The sequence below is a fragment of the Scomber japonicus genome, chromosome 23, assembly GCF_027409825.1.
Source record: "Scomber japonicus isolate fScoJap1 chromosome 23, fScoJap1.pri, whole genome shotgun sequence".
In the NCBI taxonomy this organism is placed as follows: Eukaryota; Metazoa; Chordata; class Actinopteri; order Scombriformes; family Scombridae; genus Scomber; species Scomber japonicus.
In genome coordinates, this window is record NC_070600.1 from 4,487,031 (window position 1) to 4,504,914 (window position 17,884).

At 40.8% G+C, this 17,884-nt stretch overlaps 1 protein-coding gene across 1 annotated transcript in view; it reads right to left on the reverse strand.

The window, feature by feature from the left end:
* dennd5b (DENN/MADD domain containing 5B) overlaps positions 1-17,884 on the reverse strand; it is a 79,141-nt gene that overhangs the window by 27,755 nt on the left and 33,502 nt on the right. The window contains 3 exon segments of the mRNA XM_053314131.1: positions 7,231-7,483; positions 7,485-7,931; positions 13,224-13,333. Of these exon segments, the coding sequence (XP_053170106.1) occupies positions 7,231-7,483; positions 7,485-7,931; positions 13,224-13,333 (810 nt within the window).

Below are 17,884 nucleotides of genomic sequence, written 5' to 3' on the forward strand. Positions count from 1 at the left end.
CAGCTCTCTGTTCTTTGCCATAACTGAATACCAAAATCCTTCCTCACAGTAATCACCTTTAGGCAACTTTCCCTTTTTATGCACTGCGTTTTGCAGAAACTTGTTTGAAATGACTCACTCTTTTGTGCTGGGTTGACCATGACTATGTAATCTCATTCCTAAAGCATCTGCACACACATCCCAATCAGCCTTGATTACACTGGGGATGTTAACCTCTTCTTATTTGTTCACACTTGTCTGTTTTATAGAACTGCATTCATTAGAAGATTCAAACCAACATTACAACCTTTAATAAGCTCACTTTAGTGTGAGAGACTGCAAATAACACAGGTTATATTCTACAAAAGCAAAGTGGCCAGTTGGGTCCAGGTCTACAGTTTAAATACTGATATTCTGTTTATTATGTGTAGCTGCAGTCACTCACTGAGTCTACATTTAACTCATTCTATATTTAATTTACGACTTAATGTCATTTTTTTGTAATAAGTTCGTTCTTAGTCACTAACAACTTCCTGTTATATGTACTGAGATGAGTTAATCTGTACAGTACTGTGGCAAAGTGCAAGTCAGCAGCCACACGACCACACTTTCATTCTGAAGCACAGAACCCACATGACACAACCCAAATAATGTAAGAAGGAAGACCAACAGAAAAATTAAAGGCTCCGTTTAGAACAACTGCTATCCAATATTTTGGGTTATGATCAAATACATATAAAGCTACTGAAATTCCCATTCCAGTCAAGTCAGAGGTTGGAAATTTTCAAATTGAGAATTCTGAGCTTGAAGCGTTCCACGACTCACGACGCAAAATGTAAACAATCAACACGACTGACCATGAAAGCTCATCTTCTCATGGCAGACAGGGAAGATTTACAATTGGATTCATTATCAGCCAAATGTAAGATATGATAAGAAGCTGTTAGGAAATTAATATTTATTTAGTTTAGTCAGAATATTACACACAATAGTTTATCAAGTACCAGTAACATAGCATGTTTCTAATAGCCTGTCATTTACTAGTATAGCCAAAGTCAACAGTCTTCATTTTGAAAGTTTTATTCATTCAACACCATTTGAAACCTGATTCTCTTGGAATGCCGCCATACTGATTGGCATCAGTATATCAGTATCTTCACTCTGCTGTGAAGTTGGAGTGTATGAAATTGGCCCAAGTTTCCCAGACAAAGCTCTGGAATGCATGCTAACACCCTAAACTAAGATGGTAAACCCTGGTTAAAATTATAGCTACTCAACACCAGCACGTTAGTATTGCCACCGTGAGTATATCAGCATGCTGAAATCACTGGTAAGTCTCACATAGCTTGTAATTATGAAGCTTGTTAGCATACTGATGTTGGCATATACCCGAAACTACTGCTAAGTCTCACAAAGCTTGTAATTGTGAAACATGTTAGCATGCTGATGTTAGCATTTAGCTGAAATCACTGCTAAGCCTTACAAAGCTTGTAAATGTGACGCATGTTAGCATGCTGATGTTAGCATTTAGCTGAAATCACTGCTAAGCCTTACAAAGCTTGTAAATGTGAAGCATATTAGCATGACATGTGCTACTATTTTTACTTGACTTTACGTAGCCACAACAACTTCAGATCATATACAAAGAGTGAAAGATTTGTTCCATCATACAGTTTTCTGTAAGCATGCAGCCTCACGGAGCATAGATGATATCTAAGTCATGTAGAACTTTCTGTCCTACCATCTTTCCATCTCATTGTTTCATTTCAACCACCAAATTCCATCTATACCACACACAATAGAGACAGGCCAGTCAGAGACATCCCACCTGTATGTGTATGTGTGTGTGTGTGTGTGTGTGTGTGTGTGTGTGTGTGTGTGTGTGTGTGTGTGTGTGTGTGTGTGTTCAAGTCGGTATTTGCTTGATGTCTCAAGTCTCAACAGGTTCAAAGTGTCTCCCACGCACACCCTGCTGTGGGAAACACAGTGAGGCTTGCAGTCTGACTGAAACACTCCTGTTTCTTTTTCTTCATGTTACAGCACATCCTACCTGTTCCCCTTCACACTCACATCGCACCAGGATAAGTTTAGCCTCGGCTAGCTTCGTTAACACCAGCTCTTCTCAAAAAAAGTACTTCTCCTAAGCGATGTTCTTTCGCACCTCATGAATTTTTCCATCGCACATCAAAGCTCACACAGCAAGACCTCATGAGGAATAATGAGAGGATGATGAGGATGACTCATTCACACATTTTTTATGTCATTTCTCACTGAATTGAGTTGAACTAATTGATCATTTTCTTTACAGATAACTATGGCAACGGTGCTCCTTTTAAAATTAATCTGTGACAACATTCGCTGCCTCAAGAAACTCCCTTTGAAATATGATGAGTACAAGTATCTGTGAGAGGTGAGCAAGCATGAAATAGTTTAAAAAGCAACAAATCTGATATGGTGAGGCGTCACGCTGCAGAAAGCCCCAGCAGAGACAGCACTCCTGGATGCTGGTGTTCTTCTGAGAGGCTGAAAAAAAAAAACAGGCTGGGACATGTAGAGTCATTGTGAAACTGTAACGGGGCGTCAGGGACTGATAAACACGGCTCAGTCTCACAAGGAAAGAAGCAAGTGGTGTGTGGTGAACAGCTGACATCAGGTACTCTTCAAACTCTAGACTTAAGTTCAGAGGCGCCAAGATAAGGTGGTGACATGATGAGAGCCAGTCAGATAATGTGGCATACAGGACTTTTTAAAAAAGCAATTAGTCAAGAAATGAACGTTCAAACTTAAAAAAAGTGATGGAGAAAGTGAGCATGTGACAGTAAGAGAGTGTCTTACTGTTCATGCCAAATATTTATCAAGCTTACATCTCTGTATGTCAAGTGTGATGATTGAGAAAGGTTACAATCATTTGAGCTAAACTGCCGATGTAGCATTTCAGGCTTTAAAGCAATGCCCTCTACCATCACCAACACATTTTCAGGGGAAGTCCCTGCCAACACTCTTCTGGTTTCAGGCTTTCCACCACATCTCAGAAGCTGGCATACAGTCTGCACGCTCTGTTTACAGCTTTTACAATGGTTGCATGTTGCTATGCGTGGCACATGTTCTGTTGTTTTCTGCTACATGCTACTTTGTTCTTCTTGGTTTTCTAGGAGCTGTGCACTGTCAGCTGTTCCTTCTCCATGCACCAGTCACAAGGATGTGGAGGTTTATGGGTTAGCACACAAGAGTGACAAGCAAGAATGTATGACTATGATGTGGGACAGTGACCACTAAAAAAGACATATGCTGTAGTATCATCTCTGCATCAACAGAACCTTCTTCTTTCGGTCATATAGAGTTCTGGCAGTAATAAGTAAGAATGACAATACCATCCAAGTACCCTTAAAGTAAAACCCATACCAATTGATTACTTCATTCTATACCCATCATGTGAATAAAAGCATTAAATTAAACCACAGACAGGTTGTAGCTGCTGTGGCAGTGGGCCAATCACATGTTGCATTAAATCAAAGAATGCAAGTCCATACCAATAGTCATATTTTCTAGCTCTGGGTGCAAAAAGGATCGATTACAGGTATCGTTTTGTATCATACTGATACAATGCCCTAGACTTGGTCTGGTTGTTTTGGTTTTTGGGTTCTTTTTATGTAATTTGGGTGAAACAGTCCTTTTAACACAATCAGCTTCTATCATCATTTACACACACATAACTACTGTGCATCTTTCTATTGACTGGCTGCCAGACTGAGTAACGCCTGCCAGGAATCTAAATGAACTATAGTCATTAACATGTAATGATGTTCCTGCTTGCCCAGCCCACCCTCCACCCCCCACCCCCCACTGTGCTCCCTGATTGGAAGGAGACACTGTCCTGTCACTTTCTCACTTTCTCCCCCCTGCCTGTCACAGCGGGAGAGTGTGTGAGGAGGACAGGTAGAGGCTGTGTGTAATTGCTTGTTGATTGATCAGGAGGAGTTTGGGAACATACGGTGGAGCAACATCTCATTAACATCCAGGGAACGTTCTGCGTGTTTTCCCCTCAGCTGAACTCTTCCATCTCCTGCCTCCAGCTGAATGTAGCAGCATGGAGGGGGTTTTCTCCTCATCACACAGAAATAGGGCTTGTTTCGACAAACATGTCATGTTTTCAGTCTGGACTGAAAAAAATGATGTGTGCTCAAAGAAAACAGCTTTTTCACTCCAGAGAGCTCCAGTTTTTAATCGTTTTCCTCCTTTGACGCTGACAGTGATGAATAAAACACAGAGACCCATTTTTCTTCAAAGGATGATGGGATGACAGAGAGAGAGGGGGGGCAGGTGTAGGAATGGAGGGTCTTTCTCTTTTGTTTCTTGCTCCGCTGAGACTGCTTCAGACTGCTCTCAAATTTCCCTAGATTAAGCAGATACAGACTCCTAAATCATGATGTATGACCTTTTCTTGCAGGTTTGATGCTGTGTGTTTGCTCCACTTTCCTCCACAAACATCAGTCAGGACAGGAAAGTGACATTTTTTCTCCGGATGTTCAGCTGATATAATCTCACTCTCTAATAGTGCTGTCTTTTCTTTGGTCATTCGCTCTTCATACTAACTACTCAGCAATGGTACAGAAATATTCTACTCCAGTGAAAGCACCACTACTTTGATGACATTTTACTTTAGTACAAGTCAAATAAAATATGTCGGCACATGGCATTTAAAACATTTAGGGATGTAATGTAATGTGTAAGTTTAGTGCAAAACATTGTCAAACAATAATTCAACTTTTTGAGAAACATGCATATCTGCTGCCTTTCTGAGCCAAAAGATGCAACATGTTCATTGCTTTACAGATGTCAGTAGAAAATGAATGAACTTTGGACAGAGCCAGGTTTGGTGTATCCCCTGCTTTCAGTCTTCATGCTAAGGTAGAACAACCACATCCTGACTCAGGACATTAGACACAGATATGAGATTAATGTCAGTGTGTACACCTCAGTTCACCTGTGTGTCAGAGTTATCTGTTGGCCCAGATTATACACCAGTACAGTATATCTCAATAGTCGAAATGCAATCTGTCTCAAAGCGGCTTTCTAATCTCCCCCTATGGGCGACTGAGAGTCTACAAAAAAAATCACACCCTCTGTGCTGAGACGATGGCCCGCAGTACAGTACAGTACAGTACAGTACAGAGCCAATCAGATTACAGCATTTAATCCTCCTCTGACTTGGTGTCGTTACAAAGCTGCGGGTTAGGAGGTACACCATCTCACAGTGTGTGTGATGACACCACCCCTTGAGAGCTCCGTTAGGATGTGTGTGTGTGTGTGTGTGTGTGTTGGAGGACAGAGAAAACTCTTCCTCCTGTCTGTTTTATTATTTCCCCTTTTGAATTTTCTTTTGAACATTCTTGTGTCAGCATCAGAGTCTCATTTGGATAAATATGATAAATGTACTGATTTAAAGGTGATGGTTTAGAGCAGAGGTGTCAAACATACGGAGGGTCCAATCCAGCCCACTGGATAACTTTGCAAAGTATGAAAATGACAGAAAAGTAATTCCATTTTTTTTACTTATTTTCACCCACCATTCACAGTCAGGAATGTCCAACTTGAGATAATTGAATTACAATGTGATTCAGATTCGAAGGACATATTTGCCTCAGTGGGCTTGGACGCATTTTATCAGTATCTGTTGCCAGGGTAACCCCAGATTGACAAACGTGGCTGCAAAATGTTTGTGCATGTTTGGGATGAATTATCTTTGTGAACAAGCTTTTTCTGTGATGTGATAAAAGTAACGTGTTCCAGGATTTACCGGCTAATATTGATGCACTAAGATTGTTGAAATTTCTGTCTGGTTTATTATAGTAAAGTTATAATATATATTATATATTATTACAGGTTATTATGCAATGGTTTTACTGGTTTGGCCCACTTGAGATCAAATTAGGTTGTATGAGGCCCTTAAACTACAATGAGTTTATTTTGGCGGTTACTTAATTTCATGTCAGTTAGTTAACGGTTTTCAAGCCAAGTCATTTCATTGGTCTGCACCACAGCAGCAGCCTCTGTTCTGTGCATGCCGCAGGATACTGTAAACGCAGGGGTTTTTATTTTGAGTGCTGTGGATGTGGAGTGTGTGTGTGTGTGTGTGTGTGTGTGTGTGTTAACCGTTTCTATTTACATGACTCATCCTGCAGAAGATAAACAAACGCTGCAGATAAAGAGTGTTACAGAGCGTTTCAGGCCGGAGGAAGAGGAGGAGGTACGGAGAGAGAGAGAAAAAAACTTAGACAGAGCAGGATGGAGGAATGTAGGGCGGAAAAGTGATCTCTGTCCACAAAGTAGTTAAAAGCAGGGGGGGGGGTAACACAACTGGCACAGAACACTCTGACTGAGGCGAAGAGCAACACTGTCTCACTGTGGCTATGAAAAATGGATGAAGGGAAAACCTAGAAGGAGGAAAATCTGATCACAGCGCGTCAGTTAGGCTCATATGATGCTGAAACTTCAGAGCGTCTTCATGCTTGTTTGAGTCAATTTTTCTCTGTTTCTTTTCGGCTCAGAACTAAGTTTTCAAAGGACACAAAGCAAGAGTGAAAAGAAAAAGAGTGCTACGAGTTCAAATGACTAAAAAGTCTCAATCTAAAACTGATGAGATATTTTCAGCAGATGTTTATGTTGTAAATATCCTTAGATCAGCTTACTTGTTAAGTGAGAATATATTTCAGTATTTGAGGTTGAAAGCTGATAAGCACAAAGTGACCAGATCTCATTATCACAAAGCAGGACTGTAGATATCGGAAAACGTCTGTCTTTACTGCAGCGGTACTTTTCCTCCTCTGGCTCACTGCTTATGAGGTAAACAATAACTATGCACAAACCCACAAGGTGTATGCTACTAATTCTGCTTGCTGTGTGAGTTAGCATGTGTTGAGGTCAGTAAACAAACAACTAAATAAACAACCACTCTAGTTACGCCAATTAATCATTTCTGTATACACTCCTTTTCCATGAATCTTGTGTGATTTGTAAATTTGTCTCAAAAGTGTTTCGCATCTTGTAAGTTAGTTTTCTAAAATGTAAATGTGTTGGTAAAAGAGTTTTGCTCATGTCATTGTGTTGTATGATATGTAAAGATGTTCCAAACTGTAAATTTGTCTTAAGCTTTATAAAAGTGTTTCATACTTTGTAATGTTGTTTTGCACTTCCAGGCCACCGTAGATAACTGTGTATAAATCTATTCAACAATACTAAGAAGAAACTTACCCTGTGAGTAGAGGAGGATCTGCATCTCCAGCATGGTGCATGTGAACACCTGGACCAGGTTCTCAACTCCTAACAGATTAAACACCTCTGCCAGGGGGAAGTCAGCCAATGGTAGCTCTCCAGGCCCCGGCCTCTGACACACAATTGGCTCGTACACGCCGTGGAACTTGAGCGATCGTCCCAGAGCGGGCAGCGGCACCTCGTACAGGATGTTGTGAACGTAGCTCTCGAGCGGCAGAGGGGGGGGCGGTGGCGGCTGTGACGGCCCGGTGCAGCTGAGACAGGAAGCGACGGCAAGCGTGCATGAAGGGCATGGGCGTGATCAGACACAGAGCCTTGGAGACATAGAGCGTGTCCCGAGACGAGTCGTAGCCTCCCACCCCGCGAGAAGACGACGAGGAGGACGAGGAGGAGGCGGGGGGGTCGGCCTCGTCTAAACTGCTGGCCAAAGAGTCCATGCTGGAGGAGGAGGAGGAGGAAGAGGAGGAGGAAGGGGGGTTGGCGGAGGGGTGCTCGGCATTGTGCATCTGGTAGAGGGTCTGCATGGCGGAGCAGATCTGAGGGCTGGTCACCTCCTCGTAGAAGGTGTGAACAAAGCCGTAGGTTCGAGAGCCGTCCTCCTTGGTGATGATGAAGGAGTGGAACTGTGGCTCCCGCTGGTCCGCCTGCGTCCTGAACGACAGGCCTTTAGGCATGCACAGCTGCAGGGAGAGAGAAAGAGAGAGAGGGAGAGGGGGGGTATGGGGGGCAGCAGAGTCAGTCACCACTTCACAGCACACATCAGTCTTCACTTAGTATCAATCATCTTTCAAAGCGTTCTGATGACAGAAGGTTTTATTCTTCTGGTGGAAAATGGTGCTTTGTTTGTTCATTTCAGTTGTTCTTCAGTGTTACTGGGTCTTTTTTTATACTGTCACTAGGAGGCACTAAAGTTGGAATTGTTCTAATTTAAACACAGTGGTTTTAAACAAATATAAGTTTAAGTGTAGCTAGTTTTAAATCTTCAGCTAATTTAATTCTGAGTCCTGAATGGAATTAGATATGTTCATCATTTTGTTCAGCAGTGCAGAATGAGGTTTTACTTTTAGTCATACATTTGGACACACATTCCTGTTCACTTCAATAAAGACTGCGTCCAAACTTGGTACTGTCCCTCAAATATTGAATCCTGGAAAACTGAATTTAGGGATTGTCTTTAAATTCTTTGACACTCCAAACCAACTAATGTAATGTAATTTCAAAGATATTTTGAATTCACTAATTGAAGGTAATTACAAATACATAAATCCGTACTCTAGACTCTAAAGAAATATCTTACTGTATCGTACTGTAACTTAATTAATATACTGATTCAAGAGCAGACAAGTGCTTTTATTGATGTATGTTATCTTACAATGATGTATGGACTCACAGCAGGATCAGTTTACTGTATTTTTAAAGATGATCAACATCAGCCTTGGACTTTTCATTATTTGACGGCCTCCATCTTCAATTTAATTTTTTTTTTTACACTATATTATCAAAAACTTGGAATACAAACACTGACAGTTATACATTGTTTATTTTTTTACTCTCTCATCTCTGTGATCTACATCAAATAAGATTCTTTATCAGATTTAAGAAGTGACTCCTGAGGTAAGACTGTCATGATTATATTATGGTATGATCCACCTGATTTAACAAGATTTTTAACTTAACTATAGAGAATAACTGGGTCAATGAGGTTTCCTTGTGTCCATGTGGTTTAGTCAAATTTAAAGGGGTTAAAATGTGAAAATAAACATATTTTGTGTGCAATAAACTTGCACACATTCTTTTTTTGTGGACCCAGCATCAAATTTCTGCTTTTAATCCATTTTGAGAGAATATATTAGAGGATTATGGCAAAAATGTCTTAGTGGTGTAACCATAAAAACTTTGTACCAAATAATTCAACTTGCTGAAAAACAGTAAATTCTCAATAAAATACCATATCAACTAGTTTGGCATGATCTTACATTATAACCTTTTATATTAAATAAAGCTAATGGAATACAACTGTTCTAAATATTACATTTAATCTGGAGAATCATGGAGATCAGGAAACATTAGAAGTCATTATTAGTATAAGTCCACTTAAATACGAACTAAGTGCCCTTTTGGGACAAAGAATAAAATGAATCTGAATCTGAAGTCCACTTAAATACACTGTAGGCAGATAAAATATTGAATATTTATAATTTTTTGTGGTTACACCATTTGACATTTTCAGGAGCATTCAGTCTTACTTTTGGTAAAAAAAAATGCAAATGTCATTTAAAATGATATAAAACCAACAAAAAAACTAAATGCACATTTTAACAAACCTGATGCTGCTTTTACAACTAGTTTTTAACATATTATTGAATTGCTCATTGCTCACCCTTATTTGTCACTGACCCTTCTACATATTAAACTAAGTTGAATTGACGTTATAACTGATATAGTGTTTTGTGTGATGCTCTGCAGCCGAATCCACAAAAACACACATTCAGCAGCAGCCTGCAATAAATCTGACTTATTGGCCTCATTATGTTCATTTTGCTGCTGAGAGTTGAACAGGAAGTGACTGAAGACATGAGCAACTGTGTGCCAACACACATAAATACAAGAGCTCACTGCTCTAACACACACACACATACATAATGTATGAGGGTTAGATTTTTCATACATGAAGAAACTCATACATTTACATTAATATGCTTGTTTAGAACCTTTACTAACATAAACATTTGTGACATTTAAGCCAGTATTCTTCTTCTTTACAGAGAACAAGTGACACACACACACACACACACACACACACACACACACACACACACACACACACACACACACACACACACACACACACACACACACACACACACACACACACACACACACACACACACACACACACACACACACACACACAGTGACCTGATTGGATTATGCATGAATCATCAGTGATCAGTACTGACAGATCTCCTCCACATCTCAGCCTGGATGTGATATTACTCATCACCACAACCACGTTTAAAAAAAAAAAAATAGTTTGATGATAAAAATTTCATGAGTTTCACCTCTCAGCGACACAGCGATGTGCTGAGCTGAGCGTGGTAATGAAATCAAGCAGCGGTGAGAAACATGCTCCGAATCTCACTAGACGCTGCAAAGAAATTTGGCAAACATCGTGTCGAATAAGCGTCGACTTGCTGCCTGCGGAGCGAACCGGAGGAGTAGGGAGAACCCAACAAATATACATCTGGCCCCCGTATTTCTATGTGTCATAGCACAAAGTGACCTCGTTCAACTGTTTTCCTGTTGATGTAAAAGAGGAATGAGGACAACAGGAGCAGAGGAGGAGCGTGTGGTTTATTGTTCGCAGGGCAGGAAAACTGCTGAGGCTTTTATTGTGAGTGAGAAGCTGCTGTCAGCTGTATGTGCTGGTAAAGGTTCACTGGAGTTCTTACAGTGATCCTGGATGTGGTGACTGAGCTGGAAATGTATACTGTATACTTAAATGCATCTAACAGATTGTATATGTATATTGTCTATGTATTCTACTAGGATGGTTCTGGTGTTTTTTTTTAATTAGCAGCATCTCTCCTGGTTTTATATCGAAATGGGATCCTCCATTCTCTCTGTAGGCGGGTCATCACTTCTGATCTTTCATGTTGTGGTGGGTCATATGACGACAAGACGACCATGCCATGAGGTTGAAAGCTCTCAAACAGCTGGCGTGTAGGCCTTTGACTGAATTCATTCTGCCACACATGCAGCAAGGTGGAGAATGAACATCCACGATCAGGAATTCATTGATAATATAAATAAATAACTAGAAATGTGACCATAACAAGACATTTTTTTTAAATGTTTTATGTAGTGAGGTTAGAGGAGAACCTGGATCTGTAGAAAAGCTTTCACCTAGACCAAATGTGAGATTATCATCAGTTTTTAAAATGTTTTATAGATCAAATTTTGGTCCTCAAAAACATTTTCAAGTGTGAACAGAAGCCAGAAAAGTGAAAAATGGTGTTACTAAAGTGACAAAAAGTGTATGATGAACAGTGTGTGTATGTGTGTGTAGTTGGGGGAGGGGGAGCTGGGGGGTTTGGTATTGGAAACAATCATCACAGCAGCCTCACTGATACAGAAATTGTGATTGCACTCCTCCATCCTCATCCTCCTCATCTCATCTCTCACCTCCCAGCAGCAGCAGGAGGAGGAGGAGGAGCTGGGATGAGGTCGTTCCAGTGAGGAAGAAGAGGAGGAGGAGAGGATGAGGTGATGAAGATACGAAGGAGGGTCCGCAGAGGTCACGAGACAAAGAAGGAGAGCGAGTAAAAGATGCAGTTCCTACAGAGCGTCTCTCAGCGGTAACCGTCGACGGCTCGCAATCATCCGGGTGTCAGGTTTCAGACGCCGCACTACTGCTGCATAATGGCCCGTTTCCATGCCGACGTAAGGCGAGAACCGCGGCTGAATTATTCAGTAGTGCTGATGCCAGCGCAGGTGGAAAAATAAGCGGTCACCTTCCATCACGAGAGACAGGGACACCCAGAGCACACACACACACACACACACAAAAATACACTTCTCTACATACATACACTCTCACATCATATAAAAAACACTATACATGCAAAATGAGCATGCACACACCTTTGGCACACACACACACACACACACACACACACACACACACACACACACACACACACACACACACACACACACACACACACACACACACACACACACACACACACACACGTGCGCGCACACACACACGCGCGCACACACGTATACCCACATGGGGAGTTGTTGTTGTCAAGGTCACTGTTGTGGCTCTTTCAGCTGAGCCTCATCACACAGTAACTCTTCTCTTTTCCAATAATACATTCAAGGACCTTTCATTAACTTTCAAGGTCTAGTTTCATGAAATAGAAGGACAGGAAACAGTCAAAACACTGCTCAGGTCTCATTGGAGATGCCTACGCTCCAGAGTATATAATTCTTCAGTCACCTCTCATCATGTTTCCTCTTCAGGGTGAGAGACGCAGAAGTATTTTCAAAGCTGTGAGTTAAGCTTGTTTTTGTTCATTTTTCTTAATACCTTTTTAGTTTTTTTCAAATTTTTCTTCATATCAGAAATCACCCCAGGTTTCATAATACGCCAGGATGTTACATGTTTGAACCGCAAGATGTGTATCAGTCTATCTGACATAATATCTGTACTCTGTGTTTAATTTACACTGGAAGTGAACAGAAGATACATCAGAGCTGGAAATGACCCGACCTGCCTACTGCTACTTCCTGTTTTTCTACATTATTCATATGTGTGTTAGTTTAAATGTTCTAAAAGTATGCAACACACTATAATAGCGTGAACTGAGTCCTAACTTCTGATCTGAGTGTGAACATAAGCTGTGTGACTGTTGGTAATAGATTGAGTGGAGTTTCAATTCAGTCACATGACTTACAGAAAAAGGAGATTTCATGTGTATAATGGATTTTGAAGTGAGGTTTTTTTTAAATATCAAGCTCTAATCTACCCTAACTTTCATTCATTTCAACATTTGAGCAAATCTGTACTATCCAGCTGAGTATGGAGCTCATAAACCTGACAATATATTCAGAACAGCCCTAATGAGCAGTGTATCTACAGTATCTGTTCAATTCCAACTAGAGAGCATGAAACTGAAAGAATAAGGAGAGGCTGTCAATGCAGCTCTCCATGTAAAGGAGAGGATTTATCATTGCTCCGTTACCCAGGATACCTGAGGAGGGCATTGTGTGTCTTAATCCGGGGGCCTCTCTGCTCAGAATGTGTGAGTCTCACTCACAGTCTCCTCTGTTTTCTCTGTAAATGGTCCCATTAATCTCTTCCTGTCCTCCTGGAGGTTTTGTTAGACTCACAGGACTCAGAAAACTACCCTTTTTCTCCCAAGATAATACTACAATCCATTTCCATTGGAGCGGCCTCCTACCATATTGACTGCATCTTGATCGAAGGGGTTCCACTCCACGTTCTCCGGGTATCGCGCGAGAACTTTGGACTTGAAGGTCCTCTTCAGGGGGCTCTGCTCAAAATTTTCACCTGGACAGATGAGAAAGAGAGAAAGACAAACATGTCAGTCAGGACTAACAACCTCCAATATAAACCATCTTTATCACATGGAGCTCTCTATGATTCATCTAGCAGCTTTTTGTATTTATCCACTGTGTTGAGATCATTTTTGAAGACCAGCTGGATACTGAGTGGGGATTTATTCTGTCAAACAATTATTTATTCCTTAACTACTGAATATGATAAGTATTGCTGAATCATAATCTATAATTTTATCTTTTACCGCATTACCATGGTAAATGTGACGATTAAGTGTGATATGAAGAGCAGTGCATGCTGGGACGGAGTATGAAGCAAACAGGAAGCACATTGTTTTGGTGGAACATGAAAGCTGCAGCAGTGTCTGTACTGACACAAAATGCAGTTTGTCCCAAAGCCCAAAGTTTATTGGAGTTTATCTACTGTGATTGTGATTGTGTGTGCGTGTGCGTGTGTCTGTGTGTGTGTGTGTGTGTGTGTGTGTGTGTGTGTGTGTGTGTGTGTGTGTGTGTGTGTGTGTGTGTGTGTGTGTGTGTGTGTGTGTGTGTGTGTGTGTGTGTGTGTGTGTGTGTGTGTGTGTGTGTGTGTTTGTGTTTGTGACTCAGTTGTCAGACAGCAGCATAGCAGAGAGAAACTGTGTCAAATGTCGGACAACCACACTGGTGGTCACATGTCCAACAGCTGCTCGGGACACAACAGCTGGGATATAATATCTACTTTCTCCCTGAATTCTTTCCTTCCAGTGTAAATGACTCCATCACACTTTCTCCCCCCCTGCTTCCTGTGTGAACTACAGTCACACTATCGCTCTCAGTGAGTCAGAAATTGCTGCTTGTCGTGGAGCCGGGTTCATTCTAAATGGTTTTGAATGCCAGCGTCAGCACAATGCTTTACATGCAGAAATGGAAAAAATACCTCCTGAGAAATTGTTTAGAAAATTTAAATAGTGTTTCCCTTGGATATGTGATGACAGGAGCAATTTGTAAAGGGGGAATATGTAAGAGGGAGTAATAATAATTTAGGTGGAGTAACCCTTTAAAGCATTACACATATAATATAGTGATTTTTCTTAGCTTGCCTCCTTTGATAGTCAACTACAAATCAAGAAGAAGAAGAAGAAGAAGAAGAAGAAGAAGAAGAAGAAGAAGAAGAAGAAGAAGAAGAAGAAGAAGAAGAAGAAGAAGAAGAAGAAGAAGAAGAAGAAGAAGAAGAAGAAGAAGAAGAAGAAGAAGAAGAAGAAGAAGAAGAAGAAGAAGAAGAAGAAGAAGAAGAAGAAGAAGAAGAAGAAGAAGAAGAAGAAGAAGAAGAAGAAGAAGAAGAAGAAGAAGAAGAAGAAGAAGAAGAAGAAGAAGAAGAAGAAGAAGAAGAAGAAGAAGAATCTTGCTTAAGAGCTCCTTTAAAACTTGCTGACTCAGGACTCTCAGTGATGATCTGTGCTGATGGAGCTGTGGTACTGGGGGTCAAACCTGCACCTCTGTAATGACTCTCTGTGGACTATTAAATCTCACTGCTGATCCTCAAAACATTCGATTTCCCTCTCAGACACCAGACCAGCAACAGTTCTGCTGCTCATTTCTAGATAAGTGAAAGAGCTGAGGGATGCCACGCAGTTTTTTAATGACTGGAGCGAGGTCAGAGGGTTACTGGAGATAGGCGCTGAATAAAAGGGGGAGGGGCAGAGGGATCATTTTGAAAATGTAATCAATGATCACTCAGCGGTGGGTCCGGTCACATGATCAATAAAGGTTTTGTGTGAATAGAAAAGACACAATGTAATTCTCAATAATCTTCTAATTCTTTATTGAGCTGAACAGCAGAGTCTTTTTTTTTTTAAACAGGCTTATATTTGAAGCTGGATTTCTGTTTTTAATTGGATCATTTGGTCAGATGTTCTGAGTGACTGGGATGCTTCTGCTGGTTGTCTGGTTTCTGTTTGGAGTCCGTTTGTAAGTTCGAGTAGTGTTGACCAATCATATCTGAGCGGGCTTTGGTGTTGCATGCAGGTGAACAGTCCATGTGGTGATAAGCTGAAATACAATCTCTTCTGACCTGCTTCTGGTCAGGTGGGAGGTTCTCATCATGTACTGTATGTAAGTGAATCCTAGACCTGCTGCACCTTCCTCTTTCTATCATCTTCCTCCTCTTCACTGGCCTATCAGCAAGGTCTGAAAGTTGGAACCTCTGAATTTTTTGTCATTTAAAAACAACACAAGTGGGGGTGTATTTTTTTCCAGTTGAGAAGCTTAAACCAGAAATGTTTTCCTTATAAACTTACTCAAAACAGTAAATCAATATTATAATAATTGCTTAATTCATGAATCAATTTTCTGTTGACTCGTTTAATCAACTAATTGTTTCAGCTCTAACTGAGATATTGGTTTGTAAGTGTTTACCTGTCTCATCTTGTTCCAGGAAGGCTGAGCAAATTGTATGCATTGATATAGACTGTCAGATGTCTTTTAAAGCTCTGGAAAAAGCCAGTAAGTGGACCCTAACCCTAACCCATTCATCAAACTACTGTTTCAAAGGCAAAGAACGACCAAAAACCAGTGTTGGCAATACTGTTCTCAATTATAGTCTTGCCAGTAAAACAAAGAAAGAGAGAGGGAGGGAGAGAGAGAGAGAGAGAGAGAGAGAGAGGGAGAGAGAGAGAGGGAGAGAGAGAGAGAGAGAGAGAGAGAGAGGGAGGGAGAGAGGGAGAGAGAGAGAGAGAGAGAGAGAGAGAGAGAGAGAGAGAGAGAGAGAGAGAGAGAGAGAGAGAGAGAGAGAGAGAGAGAGAGAGAAAAAAAATCTTGAGAGGCACCAGATGAATAATGAAAAAGCCAGCTGACATTTCAGGAGGTTCAGAGAACAAGAGAAAGCAAAACAATGTTTCATAGACCAGCTGAACTAGCTGAACCCCCTCCGAGCTTCTCCTCTGCACCTGCACACATCACATCTTACTGTACATGAGGGACCAGAGAGTATCTGTGTTTCAGTGACATTTACATGATCTGATAAAGCTCTTTCTGATTTTGTTTAAGCAGTTGCTATTACAGTGTGAAAATAACAGCAGGCTTCAAGAGGACTTCCTGTGAGCATTTACTGGAACTGTGTGTGTGTGTGTGTGTGTGTGTGTGTGTGTGTGTGTGTGTATCTGTTTCTTTGTCTCTTGCTCACACACACACACACATAATGTATTCTTGGCTATGTGTCTCAGGAGGTCCACGACTTTGCGTCTACTGTCCAGGTATGATAAGGATGACTGAAACCTCCCCTGAGTGCCTTTACCATGACAAACAAAAGATGACAGGTAAAGGATAAAAGAGCAAAGAAAAAGGAGAGAGGAGGCTTGCTTTGTTTAAGCCATCCGTCCCCTACTTTTATTAACTCCACGAGCAAACATGGACAAAACAAACAACAAGCATGGAGGCAGAGAAACAGGACAGCTGGACGTCTTTCATCAGTCGAGGAGAGGGGTGAAGGTAAAAATAGTCGGCTATGGCCGGGGAGCAAGAGGGGGGACTGATTTGGATAACAAGCTCAGAGAAAGTTGACCTAAATACTGTACAGTGGCTGGACAGGAGAGAGAGGGGCTAAGGAAATGAAATGGATTGAAGGGTATAATCCAGGTGGAGGTGGTGAAGGTGGAGTAATACAGGGGGATCTATAGAGCATAAAAGTGCACATACATAGGATGAAATGACTTCTCTATGGGTTCACTGTAAGCTTAGCAAGATATGAAATGGAATTAGTACGAGTTTAATCCCATCAGGCACACTAGCATTTTTATCTAGTATATCAAGTTTATATAGAACATGAACCTTAAACTGTGAAAACACTATCAGCTGGCTGTAGTAAGCTGCTTCTGTGAGGTTGGTTTTTGTGTTAACTCAGTTACAAAAACAGTTTTAGGGTTGGGTTCTGACCTAAAATTGCTGAGCTCCATGGTAATGAACATTTAACAAGGCTTTTGTTTCTTCTCCATCTTCTTTATGAGAATAGAACAATGTAAAAGAAAGGTTGGTGGTGTACCACAAGGGTCTATACTTGGGCCACTTTTGTTCTGTATAAACACGCTGCTTCTTGGTCACATCTTCAAATATTCAACATAGCTACGCTGACGATATACACATCTATCTTCATGTAACAGCCAATAAATCCTCCCAGTTTTTAAAACAGGAGAAATGCTTGTTGGATGTACATGTTGGATGAGTAAAAACGTTCTATATTTGAATGCCAAAACTAAAATGATATGTGGTCTCTCTTGTTTTCGTGTTTACAACAAGACTAACAGAGTACTGAGTCTTCTCTAGTGAAATGATTTTGCTAATCAATCATAAGGCACCAGAATCTCCTAGGATAACTTTCACTCATATCAATAATGTTAGATTATTGGCTGATTCGGCAGTATTTCAAGTAACTCGTGAAAAATCAGACGTGTATACAAGCTACACATTTTATTGACCTATTGTATTACATACTGCACATCTCATTTTCAAACTGTAGCTTAATGTGGACATTAATTAAGCTACCACTAATCCGTCGGATTTGAGTGACCAA